We start from the raw sequence: 24,526 nt of genomic DNA, 5'->3' as shown, positions 1-24,526 counted from the left end.
TGGGGGCTTAAGTGGGTAGGAGAAGAATAAATGAAACAAGATGGGATTGGGAGGGAGACAAACCATAAGTGACTCTCAATCTCACAAAACAAACTGAGGGTTGCTGGGGGGAGGAGGCTTGGGAGAAGAGGGGTGGGGTTATGGACATTGGGGAGGGTATGTGCTTTGGTGAGTGCTGTGAAGTGTGTAAACCTGGCGATTCACAGACCTGTACCCCTGGGGATAAAAATATATGTTTATAAAAAATAAAAAAATAATTAAAAAAAATTTCCCAAACAAAAACTAAGGAAATTCATGACAAATAATACAGCCCTGCAAGAAATACTAAAGGGGACTCTGAGTGAAAAGGAGAGACCAAAAACAGTATAAAGGCAGGAAATGTAAAAGCAGCAAAAACAAATATTTTTATTTTAAAAAGTCATCTAGAAACTCACACCAAAAAAAAAAAAAAAAAAGGATATAAAGGATATAAACTATAATAACATATACCTAAAATCTGGGAGGAGGGAAAAAGGAGAAAAGAATGGATTCAAACTTAAAAAACCATCAACTTAATATACATTGCTATTTACAGAAGAGTTTATATACAAACCTACTTGTAACCTTATTTCAAAAATCACTAATAAACATGCAAAGAATAAAATGAGAATTAAATCCAAATATATCAGAAAATCAGCAAAATATGAAAGATAAAAAGAAAAGGATCAGAGAAAACCTCCAGAAATGACTACAAAATGAGTAATAAAATGGCAATAAATAGATATCTTTCAATAATTACTTTGGATGTAAATGGCTGAATATTCCAAATAAAAGACTTAGAGTGTAAATATGGATTAAAGAAAAAAAAAAAAAAACAAGACCCATATATAAGCTGCCTACAAGAGACTCATTTTAGACCTAAAGACACTTGCAGAGTGAATGTGGGAGAATGCAGAAACATTTATTCAAACAGATGTCAAAAGAAAGCCAGACCAACAATATGATATATCAGACTGGACTTTAAAACAAAGACTGTAACAGGAGACAAAAAAGGAAGGACACTACATAATAATAAAGGGGATAATCCAAATATATATATATATATATATATATATATAAAACAGTTGTAAATATTTATGTACCCAACATGGGAGTACCTAAGTACACAAAACAATAACAAATGTAAGGAACTAATCAATAATAATAATACAGTAATAGGGAATTCTAATACCCCACATAAGTCAATGGACAGATCATCCAAATGGAAAATCAGTAAGGAAACAATGGCTTTAAATGACACACTGGACCAGACATATTTAATGGATATATTCAGAACATTCCTTCCTAAAACAGCAGAATACACATTCTTTTCAAGTGGGCATGGAAGATTCTCCAGAATAAATTACATATTAGGCCACAAAACAGGTCTCAACCAATACAAGAAGACTGAATCATACCATGCACCTTTTCTGATCACAACTCTATGAAACTAGAAGACATCACAGGAAAAAATCTGGAACAACCACAAATACATGGAGATTAAATGACATGCTACTAAACAGTGAACAGGTCAATGACAATATAAAAGAAGAAATAAAAAATACATGGAAACAAATGAAGATGAAAACACAGTAATCCAAAACATTTGGGATAAAGCAAAAGTGGTCATAGGAATACAGGCCTACCTCAAGAGGCAAGAAAAATCTCAAGTAATCTCAAGTAAACAACTTACCCTTACACCTAAAGGAGCTAGAAAAAGAATAACAAATGTAGCCTAAAATGTCAGAAGGAAAGAAAAATAATTATTAGAATGGAAATAAATGATACAGAAACTAAAAAATAACAGAACAGATCAATGAAATCAGGAGCTGGTTGTTTGAAAAAAATTAATAAAATTGAGAAACCTCTAGCTAGAATCAATCAAAAAGAGAAAGGGACTAAGTAAATAAAATTACATATGAGAGAGAAGAAATAAAAACCAATACTACAGAAATACAAACAATTATAAGAGAATATTGTGAAAAACTACAGGCTAACAAGTTAGATAACCTAGAAGAACCTAGACACATATACACTATCAAAACTGAAATAGGAAGAAATAGAAAACTGGAACAGATGAAAAACCACCAACGAAATTGAATCAGTATCAAACCCTCCCCCTCCAAAAAAACAAACATCTAGGACCAGATGGATTCACAAGTGTTTACCAAATACTTAAAGAAGAGTTAGAAACTATTCTTCTCAAACTATTGCAAAATAAAGAAGTGGAAAGAAAACTTCAAAATCATTCTATGAGGTCAGCATTATCCTCATTACAAAACCAGATAAAGACACCAGAAAACAACAACACACTACAGGCCAATATCTCTGATATACATAGATGCAGAAATCAACAAAATACTGACAGAATCCAACAATATATTTTAAAAAAATGTTCACCACGAATCAAGTGGGATTTATTCCTGAGTTGCAGGTGTTTCAATATTTGCAAATCAGTCAACACAATACATCATATTAATAAAGGATAAGAACCATATGATCATTTCAGTAGATGCAGAAACAGAGTTTAATAAAATACAACATCCATTCATGATAAAAACCCTCAAAATAGGGACAAGGGAACATACCTCAACATCATAAAGGCCATATACAAAAAAACCCACCCACAGCTAGTATAACCCTCAATCAGCAAAAACTAAAAGCGTTTCCCCTAAGATCAGGAAAAAGACAAAAATGTCTATTCTGACCACTTTTATTAAACATCGTATTAGAAGTCCTAGCCACAGTAATCAGACAAGAAAAATAAATAAAAGGCATCCAAATTGGTAAGAAGAAGTAAAACTTGTACTATTTGCAGATGACATGATACTATATCTAGGAAACCCAAGACTCCACCAAAAAACTGCTACAACTGATGCATAAATTCACTAAAGTTCTAAGATACAAATCAAAGTATAGAGAACTTTTTTTTTTTTTTAAGATTTTATCTATTTATTTGACAGAGAGACAGCACAAGCAGGAGGAGTGTCAGAGGGAGAGGGAAAAGCAGGCTTCCTGCTGTGCAGGGAGCCCAGTGCAAAGCTCTGTTCCAGGGCTCTGGGATCATGACCTGAGCTGAAGGCAGATACTTAGCCCACCGAGCCACCCAAGCATCCTGCAAAGTACAGAGATCTATTGAACTTTTATACACCAATAATGAAGCAGCAAACCTAACCAAAGTAGGAAAAGACCTGTATTCTGAAAACTATAAAATTTTGATAAAAGAGATCAAAGATTACCCAAACAAATAAAGATGTTCCATGCTCCTGGGAAGACCTTATTTTGTTCAAATATCTATACTACCCAAAGCAATCTACACATTTTATGTCATCTCTATCAAAATACCACCAGCAAAGCTAGAAAAAAAAAAAAAACCTAAAATTTATATGGAACCATAAAAGACCCCAAAGAGCCAAAGCAACCCTGAGAATGAAAAACAAAGGTGGAGACATCACATTTCCAGACTTCGAGTTATGAACAGAATAGAAAATCCATAAATAAACCCAGAATTATGGGGTCAAGTAATCTTTGAAACAGAAGGAAGGAATATAAAATGGGAAAAAGTATCTTCAACAAATAGCATTGGGAAAATTGGACAGCTACATGGAAAAGAATGAAACTGAACCATTTTCTTATACCATTCACAAAAATACATTCAAAATGGTTTAAAGACATAAATGTGAGACACAAAACCATAAAAATCCTAGAAGAGGACACAAGTAATAACTTCTTTGACATTGACCATAGCAACTTCTTTCTAGATATTTCTCCTAAGATAAGTGAATCAAAAGCAAATATAAAGTACCAGGGCTACATCAAAATAAAAACTCTGCACAGTAAAGGAAACAATCAATAAAACCAAAAAGAAACTTATGGAATAGAAGATATTTGCAAATAGTGTATATGATAAAGGGCTAGTATCCAAAATATATAAAGAACTTATAAAACCCCACACCCAAGAAACAAATACTCCAGTTAAAAAATGGGCAGAAGACACGAATAATCATTTTTCCAGAGAAGACATACAGATGGCCAACAGACATATGAAGACATACTCAACATCACTCATCATCAGGGAAATGCAAATCAAAACTACAATGAGATATTACTTCACAATTGTCAGAATGGCTAAAATCAACCAACCACACAAGAAACAATTGTTTTGGTAAGGATGTGGAGAAAGGGGAACCCTGTTGAACTGTTGATGGGAATGCAAATTTGTGCAGCCACTGTGAAAAACAATATGGAGGTTTCTCAAAAGTTAAAAATAGAACTACCTCACAATGTAGTAATAACAGATCAAGATATTTATCCGAGTAGAAAATACTAATCCAGAATGAATTAATTGATGTAGCAGCGGTTAACTGATGTTTATTATCTATAATAGCTAAATGATGGAAACAAAGTGTCCACCAACTGATGAATGTATAAGGAACATGTGGGGTGTACATATATATATTTATGTGTGTGTGTGTATGTGTGTGTATACACACATATATGTACATATATACATACATACAATGGAATATTCCTCAGCCATAAAAAAAGAATGAAATCTTGCCATTTGCAATGACATGGGTGGAGCTACAGAGTATTACGCTAAGTGAAATAAGTCTGTCAGAGAAAGGCAAATACTACATGATTTCACTTACATGTGCAGTATAAGAAACAAAACAAGCAAAGGTAGAAGTGGGGGTGAACTAAGAAATAGGTTCTTTGGGGCATCTGGGTGGCTCATTTGGTTAAGTGTCTGCCTTCTGCTTAGGTCATGATCCCACAGTCCCAGGATCAAGCCCTGCAACAGGCTCCCCACTCAGCAGGGAGTCTGCTTCTCCCTCTGATCCTCCCCCCTCTAATACTTTCTCTCACTGTCTCTGTCAAATAAACAAATAAAATATATTTTTAAAAAATAAAGAAATAGACTTTTAACTATAGAGAACAAACTGATGGTAACCAGAAGGAAGGTGTGGTAGCTGGATGGTGTAAATAGATAATGGAGATTAAGGAGTGCACTGGTGATTAGTACCTGGAGATGTATGGAAGTGCTGAATAACTATATTATACACCTGAAATTTATATAACACTGTTAACTAATTGGAATTTAAAAACTAAAAAAAAAAATTACTAGTCATTCAGTTAATATAAAACTGTAATGACTAAGATTGTGTATAGAAATATAGACTGTCAGACAAAACTGAATAAGAGAGTCCAGAAGCACCTGTCATATATAGAGAGAATTGATTCTTTATGAACATGACTCTGTAAAGCAGTGAGGAAATAATTTTTTAAATAAGTTATTCTGGTTAATTTGATATTCATATGGAATCTATTTTACCACATAGCATAGTAAAAAATTATTTGAAGTAAATGATAGATTTAAATGCAACAAGGACTGGGAAAAAGTCTTGGCCCACCACATATCCAACTACTTTCATGGGAATAATGGGTTAATTTTAAGAAATCAGTAAAACTATAGCAAAAGCAAAAAAATAAATAAATACTATAAGAAAACAATAAACCTTCAGGAGGATAATAGAGGAGAATATTTTCTTGATGTTTGTGAAGATTTCATAAAGAAAATATAATTGACACTAACCAGAAAGGGAAAAAATTATAAATCAGATTACTTTTAAATTAAGAACTTCTCTTCCTCAAAAGACACCATTAAGACACTGAAAATACACATCACAGGGAAAAGGTTTTTACATCATATGTGAACAGTGAAGTGCGTGTATCAGGTATGTAAATAATTATGACAAATATATGTATCATATGTATGTCATACAGACTGTCAAGAGGCAGTCAATAGAAAAAAAATTGGCCAAAAGACCTAACAAAAGAAGTAACCAAATAGTTATAGGCACGTGAAAAGGTGTTCATCATTCATCAGAGTAATGTAAATTCAAGCCATAATGAGATAACATTGCACATACCCATCAAAATGGATAAATTTTTTAAAAGACTGTGCATACCTTTTTCTGATGTAGAATAGTTAGGACTCTTTTGTGGAATAGTTAGCATCTTTGGAAAATTCTTTGGCAGCATGTAGTAACTCTTTGAACCACTAATTCTACTCCTAGATATGTATCTAATAAAGTATGTAAGTGCTCCAAAATGGAGGTATCAAAAACTAGTAAAACTGATATAGAATGTTAAAAGACAATAGTGGCTACTGTTGGAGAAGATATAGGAATAATGATTGGAAAAGAGAATGAAAGTGTTTTTGTTGATGTTCTGTTTTTTAACCTGAGGGATTATACAGATATATTCTTTTTGATACTACATTGTGGTATAATTTAATGATTCATCCTGTAGGTGTGTTACAGTTAAGTAAAGAAACATTACTTCAAAATATATAACGTTATATTACTGAAAATATCAGAGTAGGACTGATTTTTCCACTAAATGATTATTAATCTGACAAAAACAGAATAATTTTTTTCTGAACTCTAGAATCTAACAGAAAATTTATAACAACCAGGAGAATGCTTAATGAAAAAAGAAGTTGCTCTAAAGTAAATAAGTCATGGGGATGTAATGTACAGCATGATGACTATCTAATACTGTATTATATATTTGGAATTTGTTAGAAGAATAGATCTTCAAAGTTTTTACCACAAGAAAAAAATATTTTTAGCATGTATGGTGATGGATATTAACTAGACTTCTGGTGATTATTTTACAAAATTTACAAACAACTAATTATGTGGTACACCTGAAACTAATATAATGTTAAATATCAACTATACCTCATTTTTTTAAAAAGCTGCTGAATTTTTGAAAGAACATATGGTATTTTACCTTACCCATTCACAGTCTACCACTCCCTACCTCAGTGGTGGCCATGAAGATAGCAGCCCACATTCCTCTTATATAGTTTCTGGTGCCAGAAAGAGTAATAAATACAGACTTTATTCTCAAAGAATTGTAGTTGTACTTGCCCTTTGTTTTTTGCCTGTTTGGTGCCTCCCTGAAGGATCAGCTCAAGGGTTTACCTTTGTTTTCCCTGCCTCAGAGCTCTTCCAGGGCTAAAGTGGCTTCCTGGAAGGCATTTGTCTGAGTAATTAAAGGCAAATGTACAAGTTGCAGCTTACCTGGGACAGGGTATAAAAACAGGGGTAAAAAAGAGTTAGTTTGTACTCTTGGAAAGAATAGGCTGTATAAGAAAACACATGAGGGCAAAAAAGGCTTTGTAAAGGTCCCACTTATACTGCAAAATCTAGATATCCACATGCATGCCTATAGCTGAATACATGCTAAGAAAATACCTGAGAAGTTTCCAAGATTTCCCCTCTACATGAACTTTAGACACCATGGAAACCGGAAGTGAAGGCTAATGAAGAGCTGGAAATAACCTGCCTCGGATTGCAGCGGTTTCCTAACACAGAATCATCTTGCTAAGACAAGGAGGTGATTTGTTATTGTTGTCATTATTGTCATTGCTGTTATTATTTGGCTATAGCCATTTAATGAAATTGCCATCAAATGACTTTCTAAAAAGTCACATAGTGACCTTTCTAAACTAACAACAAAAACTTACAATACACATCAGCAGAAGAAATTGGGAAAGGGGAGAACATAATTTTCAGTCTCCTCATTATACTCAAAGTCAATTTTTCAACAATAAAATACAAAGCATATAAAGAAACAAGAAATCATGGCCCATTCAGAAGGGAAAAAAAGAATTTGGTTGAAACTTTCCCTGAGGCAGCCAAGGCATTTTTCTTACAAAGACTTTAACTCAACTCTCTTAAATATGCTTAAAGAGTTAAAAAAAAAACCATGAACAAAAATTGAAGGTAACCAGAAGAATGAAGTCTCACCAAATGGAGAGTATTAATAAAGAGAGAAGATTTGTTTAAAGAAAGAAATAAAGAAAGAAAGAGAAAATATAAATTCTGGTGCTGAAAAGTATAATAACAGAAATGAAAACTTTATGAGAGGGATTCAGCCTCAGATTTGAGCAGACAGAAAAAAGAGTAAGTGAATTTGAAGATAGGTCAATGGAAATTATTCCATCTGCAGATCAAAAAGAAAAACAGAATGAAAAATATTAACAGTATCTAGGGGACTTGTGGGACATCATTAACTTTAACAAAATACACATAATGGATGTCTCAGAAAAGAGAAGGTAAAGAATATAAAGAATATTTGAAGAAATAATGGCTGTAAAATTCCCCAATTTGACAAAAAATTAACATATATATATAGATATCTCTCTCTATATATATAGATATATATATAAGTTTATATATATCTATATATATATATAAGTTTATATATAAGTTTATATATATATCTATATATATATAAATTTCAGTAAAATCTGAGTAGGATAAACTCAAAGAGATCCACACTGAAGCATTATAATCAAATTGTTGAAAGACAAAGACTGAGCAGATCCAAAGAAGAGATATTGAAAGCACTGAGACAGAAACAATTTGTCAAGTACAGGGATCCTCAATAAGATTAAGGTAATTTCTCATTAGAAACCATGAAGACTGAGATGGTAGCATGATGTATTTAAAGTTCTGAAAGAAAAAAAACTTTTGACCAACTACTTTATATCCACCAAAACTATTTTTCAAAACTGAAAGAGAAGTCAAAACATTCTCAGATAAATAAAAGCTGAGGAAATTATTTCTAGTAGATCTGCCTTATGAGAAATGCTAATGGGAGTTCTTCAGGCTGAAATGAAAACACATTAGACAGTAACTTGAAGCCATATGAGACAATAAAGACCACCAGTAAAGGTAAGTACATAGGTAAATATAAAAGCCTACATTATTTTATTTTTGTATTTAACTCCTCTTTTTTTCTAAATACATAAAAGCATAATTATAAATCCATGGTGGTAATGGGCAAAACACATAAAGAAGTTGTGACAATAACAACATAGTTGACTTATATAGCAACAGCTATATATAACAAAGAGCAATAGAGTTTTGGTACTGAAGCTACTGAAGTTACTATTAATTCAAATTAGATTGTTATAAATTTAAGAGGCTAATTTTAATGCCCAGTGTAACCACTAAAGAAACAACTAAAATACATACAGAAAAATAAATAAGAAACAAGAAAGGAAGCAAAACAGTACTTTTTTTAAATCAAACATGAAAGAAGGCAGTCTTGGAGTTACATAGAAAATGTATAGCAAGATGGCAGAAGTCCTTCCTTTTCAATAATTACATTAAATTAAATGAATTACACTAATTATAAGACAGAGATTGGCAGAATGGGTAAGAATACATGATCTAACTGTGTGCTTTCTACAGGAGACACATTTTAATTGCAAAGACAAAAATATGTTGAAAATGAAAAGATGGAAAAAAGATGTTCCATGTAAACAGTAAATTAAAGAAAGACAGAGAGAGGCTTTACTAATTTAATTTTTTTATTCCTGTATTTTTTGTAGACATACTAATTTTAGACAAAATATATCTTACGTCTAAAATTGTTACAAGGAACAAAGAAGAGATTATATATTGATAAAAGGATCAAATGCATATTATATGGGTATATTATAAACATATATATACAATAATAAAACTCCAAGATATATGAAGCAAAAGATGGACAGAATTAAAGTATGAAATAGTTTTACCATAATAGAAAAACTAGATAGAATATCACTAAGGAAACAGAGGATTTGAACAGCATTATAAATTAACCTAAGACAATATATAGAGCACTCAACACAAGAATAACAGAAACAGAGAACACACATAATTAAAGGTACATGTAACATTCTCCAGGGCAGAGCAGTTGTTAGGCCACAAAACAAGTCTCAATAATGTAGGAAGACTGAAACAATACCATTTCTTCTCCAACCAAAATATAATAAAACACGTAGGTAATAACTAAAAGAAAATGGTAACAATCACAAATATGTGGATTAAGCAACATGTTCTTAAATAATAGACCAAAATAGAAATCCCAAGGGAAATTGGAAAACACTTTGAGATGAATTAAAAAAAAAAATAAAGTAGTGACATGTAGCAAAACCAATACCCAGAGGGAAATTTACAACTATACTGTCTACATTAAAGGAAGGAAAACGTTCTCAAATCAATGACATATCTCTACATCCAAAGAACTAGGGGGTGCGGCAGGGGGGGATAACCTAAAGCTAGCAGACATAAGGAATAACAAAAATTCAAGCACAGATAAATAAAAACAGGTCAAAACAGCAATAAAGGAACTCAATAAAACCAAAAGTTGGCTCTTTGAAAATATGGACAGAATTGACCTAGTAACTATAGTAACTCAGAAAAAGATAACACTCAAATTATTAAAATCAGAATTAAAAGATACTTTTGACCCTACTTAAGTATAAAAGTGTTATAAAAAATATTATGAACAATTGTATGCCAACAAAGTAAATAACCTAGATGAAATGGGTAAATTCTGAGAAACTACCAAAACTAACTCAAAAAGAAATAGATAATCTGAACAACTTTATAACAAGAGATTGAATCAGTAATCAAAACCTCTCATCAAAGAAAAGGCCAGGATCACATGGCTTTATGATGAATTTTACCAATCATTTAAGGAATTGACACCAAGTGCTTCTCAGACACTTCCAAAAAATAGAGAGGAACAATTTTAACTTATTCTATGGAGCCAGCATTACCCTAACACCAAAACCAGATAAAGATATCACAAGAAACTATGCAAAAATATTCCTTATGAATATAGATGCAAGGGTATTCAATAAAATACTAGCAAATGGAATCCAGTAGCATATTATTGTGATAATTTAAAACCATGATTAAGTGAGATTTTTCCTAGAAACACAAGAAATGTTTCAGCATATACAAATCAACATAATACATCTATAGAAAGGAGGAAAAACATAGTAAACTCTTACAGAAAAAGCACTGGACAGATGCCCCTTTTACGATTTACCACCACCACAGCAGCAACATTCAGATAACTGAAGAACTTCCTTAACCTAGAGTGGAACTTCCTTAATATGGTAAAAGGAATTTCGCAAAACCCATAGATAACATCACATTTGATGGTAAAAAGCTGAAAGCTTTTCCCCTGAGATCAGGAACAAGATAATAATCCTGGCTTTTGCTACTTCTATTTCTTATTGTACTGGAATTTCTATCCAGAAGAGTGAAACAAGGATAATAAAAATCATCTGTTGTGGAAAGAAAGAACATTAGCTCTATTTGCCAATATCATAATCTTAAATATGTATTAGTGTGTTATTATATACTAACAATGAACAATTCACAAAGGAAATTAAGAAAGCACTTCTATTTATAAGAGTGTCAAAAAGTAACAAAAAACTTAGAAACAAATTTACTCAAGGAGATGAAGAGTTTATACACTAGAAACTATAAAACATGGCAGAAAGACATTTAAAACACAAAATTAAATGGAATTATATCCCATGTTATGAATGTAACACTTAATATTATTAAGATGGCAATATCCAAAGTGATGTAGAGATTCACTACTGTCCTTATCAAAAAACAAAATGGGGTTATCCTAAAATTGATGAAATTGCAAGTAACCCCAAATAGTCAAAATAATCTTGAAAAAGAACAAAGTTGAAGGACTCACTTCCCAAATGTAAAATTTCCTCCATAGCTACAGTGATCAAGACTCTGTGGTCATAAGATTAGAGATATAATTTAATGAAATAGAACTGGGATTCTAGAAATAAAATCATGCATCTATGTCTGATTTTTTATAAGACTGCCAAGACCATTTAATGGGAGAAAGGATAATCTCATCAACAAATGTTAGGAGAACTGGATATCCACATACAAAAGAATAAAGCTAGACCCTCCCCCAAATCTGTAAAGAATTTACCACACTAAATACCCAAAAAAACTAATGATCCAATTAAGAAATAGACAGGAGACAACATCCAGATCACTAACAGACACATGAAAAGATGTTCAACCTCACTTCTCATCAAGGAAATGCAAAGCAAAACAACAATGAGGTACCACCTCACAACTTTCAGATGGCTAAAATTAACACAGGAAACATCAGATATTGGTGAGGATGCAACAATAGGGGATTGCTCTTACACTGTTGGTGGGAATGAAAACTGGTGCAGCCACTGTGGAAAACAGTGTGGAAAGTCCTCAAAAAGTTAAAAATAGAACTATCCTAAGACCCAGCAACTGAATTATTTACCCAAAGGATACAAAAATACTGATTATACCAATATTACCAACAATGGCCAAATTATGGAAAGAGCCCAAATGTCCATTCACTGATGAATGAACAAAGAAAATGTAGTATGTATGTATGTATGTGTGTGTACACACACACACACACCCCACAATGGAATATTACTCAGCCATAAAAAAAAAGGAAAGAAATCTTACCATTTGCATCAATGTGGTTGGAGCAAGAGTATATTATGCTAAGTGATAGAAGTCAGAAAAACACAAAAACCATATGATTTCACTCATATTTGGAATTTAAAAACAGATGAACATAGGGAAAGGGGAAAAAAATGAAAGGGAAGCAAACCATAAGAGACTTTTAACTATAGAGAATAAACTGAGAGTTGCTGGAGTGAAAGTGAGGCCGGGATATGCTTGATAGATAATAGGTATTAAGGGGGGTACTGGATTTTTATGTAAGTGATGAATCACTAAAATCTACTTCTGAAACTAATATTATGCTCTTTGTTAACTAACTAGAATATAAGTAAAAACTTGAAACAAAAAAATTAAGTTGGAATCCTACCTCATACCCTATACGAAAATTAACTGAAATATGATAAAAGACTTGAATTAACAGCTAAAGCTACGTGATTCAAAGAGAAAACAAAAGAGTAATCTCTCATGACCTTGATTATGGCAAAGGTTTCTTAGATGTTACACCAAAATCATAAATAACAAAAGAAAAAAGTAGATAAAATGACCTTCATCATCAGGTGAAAAGACAACACTGAGTTGGAGAAAATTTTCAAGTCATATTTGATAGGGTTTAGTATTCAAATATAAAATAATTCTTCGAACTCAAAAATAAAGAGACAAACATTTTTTTTTTAAAGATTTTATTCATTTATTTGACAGAGAGAGATCACAGGTAGGAAGAGAGGCAGGCAGAGAGAGAGGAGGAAGCAGGCTCCCTGCTGAGCAGAGAGCCGGATGCGGGACTCGATCCCAGGACCCTGAGATCATGACCTGAGCCGAAGGCAGTGGCTTAACCCACTGAGCCACCCAGGTGCCCCAAGAGACAAACATTTTTTTAAGTGAGCAAAGGACTTGTGTAGACTTTTTCAAAAAAGCCTACAAAATGGATAACAATCATATGAAAACATGCTTAACATCATTAGTCAATGGAGAAGTGAAAATCAAAGCCCCAATCATGTGTACTACTCCATACCCACTAGGATGGCTAAAATTTTTTTAAAGAGTAAAACAAGTGTTGACAAGGATATAGATTAATTGGAACTACATACATAGCTAGTGAAAATGTAAAATGATGCAGCTGATACAGAAAATGGTTTGACAGTTTCTCAAAAAGCTAAACGATTATCATATAACCAAGCACTTCCACTTTTAGGCATACACAAAACTTGTACATGAATGTTAAAGAAGCATTATTGACAATAACCAAAAAGTAAAAACTAATTTTTTTTTGTTTTTATTGAGATGATCATATGGTTTTCATCTTTAATTGTCAGTATCATGGAACACAATATGGTGATTGATTTTTTTAATGTTTAACTACTCTTGCATTCCTAGGGTGAACTGCAACTTAGTCTTAATGTATTATCCTATGTTTTTTATTCTAATATTTTTTGGACAACTTTTATACTTGTGCTTGAGGAATAAGGTTTTATAATTTTTTTTTTTTGGTATTGGTGTCAGGATGAAGCTACCTCATAAAATGTTGTAATTATTCTATCCTTTTTTATTTCTAGATGAATTATTATAGAATTTCCATTATGTCATTGCCAAATAATGATACAACTCTAGATAGGTTTAAGGATTTGCTTTTTATATCTTGAAACTTAACTTTAGTTTCACTATGACATTCACTTCAAAATTATTTTAATGTAATCAAAATTAAGTCATGTATTTTTTATTGAGTAAACAATTTTATATAAAAATACATTGCTCATTCAAGCCAGTTTTCATTGTTCTCTCTATTATACATAAAATCTTCTTACAGTAAAATCTTTTGTTTTTTTTTTAAATCTAGACTTTAGTGCATTATTTAAAAAGTAAACCATGGCTATGAGCTTGGGAATGGTTTAACATACATTAGCTCTCACTGGAATGGGGTTTTGAATCACATTTCAGCAATAACTCAAGTTTTTATACATTTAGAAAGATTATGGTTTTTTAGATTTACTGTAATTAATGCTAATATATTTTTTATCTAGTCATGCAGATGGATCAATAAAATTTTGGGATGCTTCTGCAAGTAAGTTTTAAGTCTCTTGTTCTATAACAGAAAACACTTGATTAATATTTACTCAGAGCCATTCACCACTTTTTAGTTTGGACAGTCAATATTTCAGATACATTTTTAGCATGCATATATGGCTATGTTATAGAAACCCATTTCTTATGTTAGATCAGTTTAAAGTACTATCTCTAGTATACTTTTCCTTTATAATATAAACAGGACTGAATTCACTGTCAGTTACCCATTATATTTACAAAAGGGAAGGTATGTTGAAAAAGTACCAACTTTGTCATATTAACTCTGTTAAAGGAATTTCCTTTACCTCCAGCTCTTGTCCTGGAGAAGTTCTTTTCTTTCACCAGTCAACTTTTTAACTTGTCTACCAAGCCTCATATGAATCAAAAGAAATGATTTGATAAATGTAAAATGTCCTTTAAGATGTTTGAAAATTGTATAATTTAAAGAATAAAGTAGTCTTCTCAGTGTTGAAGGGCATGCAAAGGTATTTTAGACTTGATTATTTCCATATACACCCTTTATAAAACTTTTATTTACTAAATCAGATAAAGAAATGCACATATATGAATAGTAGGCAAACAGTTTGATAAGAAATCTTAATGTAACATAACTTAAACTCTGTTTGTTATCAGAAATTTGAGATTTGTTTGAACCAGGTAGATCCAGAAAGGGTGTTTTGATGGGGTAATATTTAATGTGAGTTTTGGAAGATAGTTAAGATTTTAGTAGTCAGGAATAGGGGGAGAAGAATAAGTGAATGACTCAATTTCTGAGGATGAGTAACCAGCAAGCTATAGATAAATCTTTTGGAAATGAGAAATACAAGAGAGTGCTAAAGGTTTGAATTTTGTAATTACACCACAAAGTCCAAGTGTCTAGGTGGTAGGAAAAGTGCTCAAGAATCGACAGTAATATAGAAAGCAGCATAAAAGTAATAGTTGAAGTTGTAGAGGTAAACAGCTTCTGAGGAAGACCTTGATAAACACAAAAGCAAATGGAAGAAGGTTGAATATTGGTGACACTCTTGGCCTGCAGGCTAGATTCTTTCAACAGTGGAGCAAACCAACAGCAAGAGAAAATGATTAAAATATGTAAAACCATGAATTTTGAGCCAACTTTTTGAACTCACAATAACTGATCAATGACTCGGGGAGAAATTCCAAAGGACAAAAGATTTTCTCTGGATGAGTTTTTTCATGTAAATCTGAGTTTTTTCCAAGAACATAATTTTATAGTGATTATTATTGTTCCTTTCTCATCACCTCAGAGTCACTCTTTAGCTTCTAAAGTGTGAGAAGACACTTTAACATCCTAATGATTAGAGTATATGACACCCTTAAGCATGCATAATATTTTAAGTTATTTTTTAAATATTTTATCAAATTCAGATCATATATTATAAAGGTTTGCAGCATGTTTAATATTTTTACTGTAATCAATTATAAGGTCGTATTTCCAATTTAGTGGATGTCATTGAAGAAAAATCACTTATTCTGACAATTTTGAGGAATACTGTCCAGTACAGAAATAAGGTTATACTAAATTTGAATAACTGAGTTTGTTACTATGTGTATTTGTTTTCTTTGCTGAGTAATAAATTACTACAATTGAGCAGCTTAAAACAGTACTTATATATTATCTCACAGTTCCTGTGTGTCAAAAATCTGGGTACAGTTTAGCTGGGTTCTTTGCTTAGGGTTTCCTGAGTATTTAGTAAAGGTGTTGGCTAGGGCTGCAGTTTCATCTAAGACTTAGTGTCCTCCTTCAGTCTCAGGTAGCTGAGATTTTCTTACAGTGTTTTAACTCATGGCAACTTGTTTCTTCAAGGCTGGCAAGGGAGTGTCACTCTAACCTCAGGGAGGGCATCAGTCTCTCTTAATTATGATTATGTCAGCCCAATTAAGGATAACCTCTGTTGATTAACTCAAAGTCAACTAATTAGGAGCCTTAATTAGGTCAGCAATATCCTTTTACCATTGTTATTGTCGCATAAAGTAATCTTGGGAGTGATACCCCATCTGACCTAGAGGGCAGGCTATAGCACCTTGTATAATTAATGCCTTAACCATTTGCAAGATGTTTCAGTTTGACATAATTTTAGACTTAGAAAATAATTGCAAAAAAATACCATGCAGTGTTCCATAGCTTTTATCCAGGTTCCCCAAATGTCAGTGTATACTACATTTGTTCTTCTACCTTCCTCCCTCTCCCTCTTCTCCATATATTCACCTATATCTATAGATTTTGTAACCATTGATGAGTTGAAGTGATGATCTTCTTACACCACATGGCCCTAAAATACTTCACTGTATATTTCCTACAAACAAGACTTTTTTTTTTTCATAATCAAATTATAGTTATCAAAATCAGGAGAGTAATAGATGTAATACTATTAACTAACCTCCAGGCCTTTCTCAGTTTTCACCGATTGTCCCAATAATATCTTCTATAATAAAAGAAAATTGAGGATTATTTACTGCATTTATCATCTTTTGAGTTTCCCCAACTTGGAATTGTTTATGAATCTTTATTTCATGAAATTGATATTTCTGAGGACTTGGGCCAGTTATTTTTGTAGAATCTTCAATTTCACTTTGACTGATGTTTCTCATGATTAGCTTCATATTATGCATTTTTGACAGCAATTCCCAGATTTTTAGAGATTCTCTTAAGGATCTTTTGTAGAATCAGAACTTTTTTTATAAGAGAGTTTTCATCAGGGTCTATAATGTAAAAAAAAAATCCCCCAAATCAATATTCCTGAAAACAATTCATCACGGCAGAGTTTTAAAATTATAACTAATCCTTTTCTAAGGATTTTTAATTAGATTTAATTAACTTTTAATTAGATTTAACTTGGAAAAGATTATTTCTAAAATAATTACAGATTATTGGACTCTCAATATTACTAGTTAGTAAATTACAAATATTTCTCATCTTAATGGTTATCTAGAAATTTGTTGAGAAGACTAAGCTCTCTAAGAATAGCTTCATTTTTTCATATAGCAAAGGGAGAAATTGTAGAGAGAATTAGTTCAGTATTTCCATTATAAACTTTCTGAGTCTCAGTATTTTTGTCAATAAATGAGGATAAAAATATTCACTTCATGGGATTTTTCTGAGGATCACATGAGACAATGCATACAAAGGACCTAGAAATTCTTTGGTATATAGTATATATGCAATAAATATTTATTTTTCTCTAGAATATCCATCCAGATAAATTGTAATGATAAAATGTAATGATGAATGCTTATTAAAAATTAAAATATAATTTATTTTGTCTACTTGGATTTTATTTTAGATCTTTAACAAATATATTGAAAAACACTTCAACAATATCTAAGAATTAAGTTCAAATTAGAAGATAACTATGCTTCAATATCTTATAGTAACTCTGCAGATGCTGTACAAGCTAAAAACGTCAAAAGTGTTTGAAAAACAGAAGGTAGGAGAAGGAAAACCGACATGTGAAATTGTAGAGGAAGATCCATATGCCATTCAGATGATTTACTGGTGTCCAGAGAGCAGAGTATTCTGTGTATCAGGAGTCTCTGCATATGTCATAATTTATAAATTCAGCAGACACGAAATAACAACAGAAATAGTGGTAAGTTATTTAAAATTTAATGTTTACAGCTAGAGTTACTAAAAGAAAGAACTTAACAGATTTTGTCTAGTGTTTGGTAGGGTTTTTAAGCCTTCAGGACTATTGTATTTGGGCAGTAATCCAATTCATAGGATTTTGAATTATTCTTATTACCTAGTATAACATATTTAAAATATTTTGGCTTATAATGAAAAAAACATTTCTCTACCAAAATGTTCTATTATTAATAGAATGGATTATGTGTATATAGAATTTATACAGTCATTTATTGCTATATGTATAAATGTCAAATTAATGAAGGCTTTGTTGTGTACCTTTATTAAAGTTTGTTGTCTTATCAATTGCCACAAGTGATCATTTCTCAACTTTAATGATTATTTTTAATAATTTTCTAGATACAATATTTTTATAGGATAGAAATAATTATGGGCTACTTTATCTAAATTTTAAACTAACCAAGCAATTTAATTATTCATTTATTCTCTGATAGGATAAATTAAATCTAAATCAAGGTATCTATAGGTAATTGGTCTTCCCTACTGAGTCCATTTTACCATTTTATCAGAAAATAAAAATTATCTACTAAAGGCCTGTCTATAAATGTTTTTACCTCAACAGTAAATTTAAGGACTGCCCTATTAAAGTATTTGAGTTAAAATCCCACCCAGCCTTTGGAGTCAGATAAGCATATGTTTTAATTCTGGCTTTGCCAGTGAATAGCTACATGATTCTGAGCAAGTCATGAGGTTTCAGTAGTCAGTAGTAGAGTCTGGGTAAGAACAAGTTTCATACACATATAATTTTCTGTATAAATAAAATGGAAAAATACAAAGTAATAATAAATTACAAATAATGGCCAATTTCATAGGGTTCTTATGAGGATTCTATGAAATAATTAATATAGTGTTTTGGTATAGTTAGCACTCAACAACTGGCAATTGTTACAGTCACTAGAATTTTTTTAAGTCTTTAAGATAATTATGACAGCCATTTTGATATTACTGTATTACTACCCCATAATGGCATTTGTTTTCAGCCTCAAAAATGCTGATTTTTTTTTAATCATATGATTTCACTTATATGTGGAATTTGAGAAACAAAACAGGCGCACAGGAGAAGGGAGGGGAATAAAACAAGATGAAATCAGAGAAGGAGACAAACCATAATAGACTCTTAACCATAGGAAACAAACAGGGTTGCTCAAGGAGGGGAAGAGAGGGGAAGATAGGGAAAATAAGCGATGGACATTAAGATATGATGATGTAATGAACTCTGGGTGTTATATAAGACTGATGAATCACTGAACTCTACCTATGAAACTAATACACTGTATGGTAATTAACTGAGTTTTTTAAAATGCTGATTTTTACATTGTAAAGTAAATGTTTGTTATAAAATTGATTTTAATTAAAGCTTTGAATGCAGTCATGAAGTACTTAATTTGTAAACATTTTTAGGTTAAAAAAGGTTTTGGATCATCTTTTTATTTCCATACATTTATCATATATTTTTAAACTAAGCAATTCTAACCAAGCTAGTGAAATTGAGCTAAGCTAATGAAACAAAAATTAGAATTTATTTTGGAAAACATTTAATAAATTCAAAGTCAAAATGGACTTTTTTAAAACTAAAAGTCTTGTACAAATAACAATTTGTGTGTTGTGTATGTGTAAACATATTCAGTTTATTTTCTTTCACTGGAATAACCATGACCAATTTCTCATTTCATTATATATGGAGTTGTAATTTTTACCTTTAAAGGAGTATTTAGTATTTAAAAACTTTACCTCAACTAGTAGGTATTTTTCTTATAAATCTGAATATTAAGAGATATTTTACATTTTTTGTGAATGCCAATGAATGGTCCATGTATTTCACTATTTAAATCAATTTGGGATATCTCAACTTTACTATAAATTAAAACTGAATTTATTAATGTGAAAAAGTAATAATTACCAAAAAGTTATCAGAAACTTTAATGTGATTACTTATTATGACTTAGATGAAATTAAAACTTGACTTTTTTTTAAGTCATTAGAGGTACGACTTCAGTATGATATTGAAGATATTATTACCCCAGAACCAGAAACAAGTCCTCCATTTCCAGATCCCTCATCCCAGCTTCCTTCTTCAAGGAGTCTTTCCGGAAGCACTAACACGGTGGCTAGTGAAGGAGGAACAAAGGACAGTATCCCATGCCTCAAGTAAGTTTTGCTACCAAATTTTGAAATAATTTTACATATTAATCATATAATACTTTGAAACTGTGCCAAATAAAATTATTCTTCTCTTTTATTAAGTTGTAGTCATTTGACCTACAGTCTACCAATGGGTACAGTGGTCTTTCTTTGAATATCCATGAAAACAACACAATATTTTCATCCCTCATTACAGATTCATGGACTTCCTTTCCAGAAGGATACTAAAAAATGACATTAATAGAATAGGAACATGTATGGCAGGGCAGAAACATGGCCACTTGCTTGGTATCACCTAATTGAAAAAGTATGTTTAGGGAATTTCTTGTTTTCTTAGAATCAAAAGGAAAACCACATTATCTACTACAAGAATACCATGTTAGAAAAAAAGGATTTCTCTCATGATTGCTAGGATATTGCAAAAATAATGTTTTTTCTTCTTTTTAACTAATGCTTTGAAGGTGAAATTTAAACAAAAGGTAGATGAGGGAGTTAGCTGAAATGTGTCTGGAAGAAGAACATTCCAGGCAGAAGGAACAACTAGAGCAAATGCCTTAAAGAGCCTCACATGTAACGCTCCATGCTCATGGACTGGAAGAACAAATATTGTTAAAATGTCTACGCTTCCCAGAGTCATCTATATTCAGTGCAATCCCTATCAAAATATCATTAACATTTTCCACAGAGCTGCAAAAAATAATTCTAAAATTTGTATTCAACTAGAAAACAACCCAAATAGCCAAAGGATTATTGAAAAGGAAAACCAAAGCTGTATGGCATCACTATTCCAGACTTCAAGCTCTATTACAAAGCTGTCATCATCAAGACAGTATGGTACTGGCACAAAAACAGACACATAAATCAAAGGAACAGAATAGGGAGCCCAGAAATGGACCCTCAATGTAATGGTCAACTATCTTCAACAAAGCAGGAAAGAATATCTAATGGGAAAAAAACAGTCTCTTCAACAAATTGTGTTGGGAAAATTAGACAGCCACATGCAGAAGAATGAAACTAGACCATTCTCTTACACCATTCACAAAAATAGACTCAAAATGGATGAAAGACCTCAATGAATCCATCAAAATCCTAAAGAACACAAGCAGGAACTCTTTGACTTTGGCCACAGCAATTTCTTGCTAGATGTGTCTCCAAAGGCAAGGGAAACAAAGGTAAAAATGAACTATTGGGACTTTATCAAGATAAAAATCTTTTGCACAGCAAAGGAAACAATTGACAAAACCAAAAGACAACTAACAGAATGGGAGAAGATATTTGCAAACGTTTTTTTCTGATAAAGGCTTAGTACCCAAAATCTTAAAGAACTTATCAAACTCAACACCCGAAGAACAAATAATCCAGTCAAGAAATAGTCAGACATGAACAGACCTTTCTCCAAAGAAGATATACAAAAGGCCAACAGACACATGAAAAAATGCTCCACATCACTCAGCATCAGGGAAATACAAGTCGAAAAGACAATGAGGGGCACCTGGGTGGCTCAGTGGATTAAGCCTCTGCCTTTGGCTCAGGTCATGATCTCAGGGTCCTGGAATCAAGCACCACATCGGGCTCTCTGCTCAGCAGTGAGCCTGCTTCCCCCTCTCTCTGCCTGCCTCTCTGCCTACTTGTGATCTCTCTCTCTCTCTCTCTCTCTGTCAAATAAATAAATAAAATCTTTAAAAAAAAATACAATGAGATACCACCTCACACCAGTCAGAATGGCTAACATTAACAAGTCAGGAAACAACAAATATTGGCAAAGATGTAGAGAAAGGGGAACCCTTCTACACTATTGGTGGATATGCAACCTGGTATAGTCAGTGTAGAAAACAGTATGGAGGTTCCTCAGAAAGTTGAAAATAGAGCTACCCTATGGCCCAAAAATTGCACTGGTAGGGATTTACCTCAAAGATATAAATGTAGGGATCCAAGGGGCACCTGCACTCCAATGTTTATAACAACAATGTCCACAATAACTGTCCAACTATGGGAATAGCCCAGACATCTATTGACAGATGAATGGATAAAGAAAATGTGATATATATAGATACCTATCTATATATATTATATCATATATGTGTGTGTGTGTGTGTGTGTGTGTGTGTATACACATATATATAAATAAAATTCGGCCATCAAAAAGTGAAATCTTGCCATTCGCAACAACATGGATGGAACAAGAGGGTCTTATGCTAGGTGAAATTAGACAATCAGCAAAAAAAAAAATTATATGATTTCACTCATATGTGGAATTTAAGAAACAAAACAGAAGAGCACAGAGGAAGGGAGGAAAAAAAATAAGACAAAATCAGAGAGGGAGACAAACCATAAGCTACTCTTAACCATAGGAAACAAACCGAGAGTTGCTGAAGGGAAGGGAGGTGGAAGGATGGTATAGTTGGGTAATGGGCATTAATGAGGGCACATGATATCATGAGCACTGGGTGTTGTATGCAACTGATGAGTCACTAAATTCTTCCTCTGAAACTAATAAAATTTACAACTGATGGGTCACTGAACTCTACCTCTGAAACTAAGTATACTGTATGTTAATTGATTTGATTTAAATAAATTTAAGAAATAAAATGCCTCACATATAAGGATGTCAGTGTACCTAGGACAACAAGAGCAAGGTGGGAAGTAATGGGGAGAGTAGTAGGAGATGAAGTTAGATGAATAATAGCCAATATAGGCCATTGTAAGGTACTTAGCTTTTATTCCTAATTAAATGGGGGCTCATTAGAGTGTTTTGAGTAGAAAGAAGACTTTATCAGACTTAACTTTTAAATTGATCACTTTGATGGCTTTGTTGAAGATGGATTTTGAGGTGGAAGGGAACGGTAGAAGCCAGGAGACCAGTAAAGAGGCTATTGCACTATTGCACTAGAGATGACATTAAAGGCTGACAGATTCAGCAAATAAAAATATAGGATACCCATTTAAATTTGAATTTCAGATAAACAGTAAACATTTTTAGTATCAGTATATCCTAGATACTATGTGGAACAAACAGAAAAAAAAAGGGAAAAAGAAAATCTATTTATTGTTTATTCGAAATTCAGATTTAAATATTGGAAAGAGCCCATATATCCATCAATTGTTGAATAGGCAAGCATGTGGTATATATATACAATGGAGTATTACTCAGCCAAAAGGAAAGAAATCTTGCCATTTGCAACAACATGTATGGAAATAGAGGGTATTATGCTAAGTCCAAAAAAGACAAATACCATATGATTTCATTCATATGTGGAATTTAAGAAATAAAACAGATGAACATAGGGGAAGAGAAGGAAAAATAAAATAAGATGAAAACAGAGAGGGAAGCAAACCATAAGGGACTCTTAACTATAGGAAACAAACTGAAGGTTGCTGGAGAGGAAGTGGGGGGATGGGGTAACTGGATTATTGACATTAAGGAGCACACTATAATGAGCACTGTGTGTTGTATGCAACTGATGAGTCACTAAATTCTTCCTCTGAAACTAATAAAATAGTATATGTTAATTAAATTGAATTTAAATAAATTAATCTTAAAAAGGTGCTCAGATTTTGGATATATTTTGAAGGTGGCACAAACAGCATTTGATGATTGAGTGGATGTAAGATACAAGAGAAGGACAGTACTATGATTTTAAGGTTCTTGTAAATTGAACAACTGGAAAGATACAAGTTGTTATTAACTGGAGTAGATAAGGCTGCAGGTCAATCAAACTTATAGGGATGAGCAGAAATTCAGGTTTTCGTCATGCTGAACTCCTTTTTTTAAAGATTGATTTATTTATTTTAGAGAGAGAATGGGCAGGAGGGAGATGCAGACGGAGAAAATCTCAAGCAGACTCCCTACTGAGCATGGAGTTTGATGTGGGGCTCAACCCCATGACCTTGAGGATATGACCTGAGCTGAGGTTAAGAATTAGACACTTGGGGTACCTGGGTGACTCAATGGGTTAAGCCTCTGCCTTTGGCTCTGGTCATGATCTCAGGTCCTGGGATCGAGCTCCTCTCTGCCTCTTGTCAAATAAATAAATAAAAATATACCAAAAAAAAAGAATTAGACGCTTAACTGACTGAGCCACCAAGACACCCCTGCTTGGACATGTTGAACTCAACTCTTAAATTCGGTGGTAGATTAATGATCATTCTTTTCATTGTCATGCATAACTTACATATATGTACCAAATACTATGAAAGAAAATAAATAATAAAAATAATTTAAAACACTATCCTCATAATAACAAATAATAAATTACATTTATACTATATTATATAATATATA

The 24,526-nt window shown here is 32.3% G+C and overlaps 1 protein-coding gene across 1 annotated transcript in view; it reads left to right on the top strand.

Annotated features, from left to right (window-relative positions):
• STXBP5L (syntaxin binding protein 5L) overlaps positions 1 to 24,526 on the top strand; it is a 449,308-nt gene that overhangs the window by 313,196 nt on the left and 111,586 nt on the right. Inside the window, exons 15-17 of the mRNA XM_059388354.1 lie at positions 14,393 to 14,433; positions 17,829 to 18,046; positions 20,078 to 20,250. Coding sequence (XP_059244337.1) covers positions 14,393 to 14,433; positions 17,829 to 18,046; positions 20,078 to 20,250 — 432 coding nt within the window. The remainder of the gene's footprint in view (positions 1 to 14,392; positions 14,434 to 17,828; positions 18,047 to 20,077; positions 20,251 to 24,526) is intronic.

The sequence above is a fragment of the Mustela nigripes genome, chromosome 2 (assembly GCF_022355385.1).
Source record: "Mustela nigripes isolate SB6536 chromosome 2, MUSNIG.SB6536, whole genome shotgun sequence".
In the NCBI taxonomy this organism is placed as follows: Eukaryota; Metazoa; Chordata; class Mammalia; order Carnivora; family Mustelidae; genus Mustela; species Mustela nigripes.
Note: the sequence above shows the minus strand (reverse complement) of the source record. Positions and strands in the feature narration are given on the sequence as shown.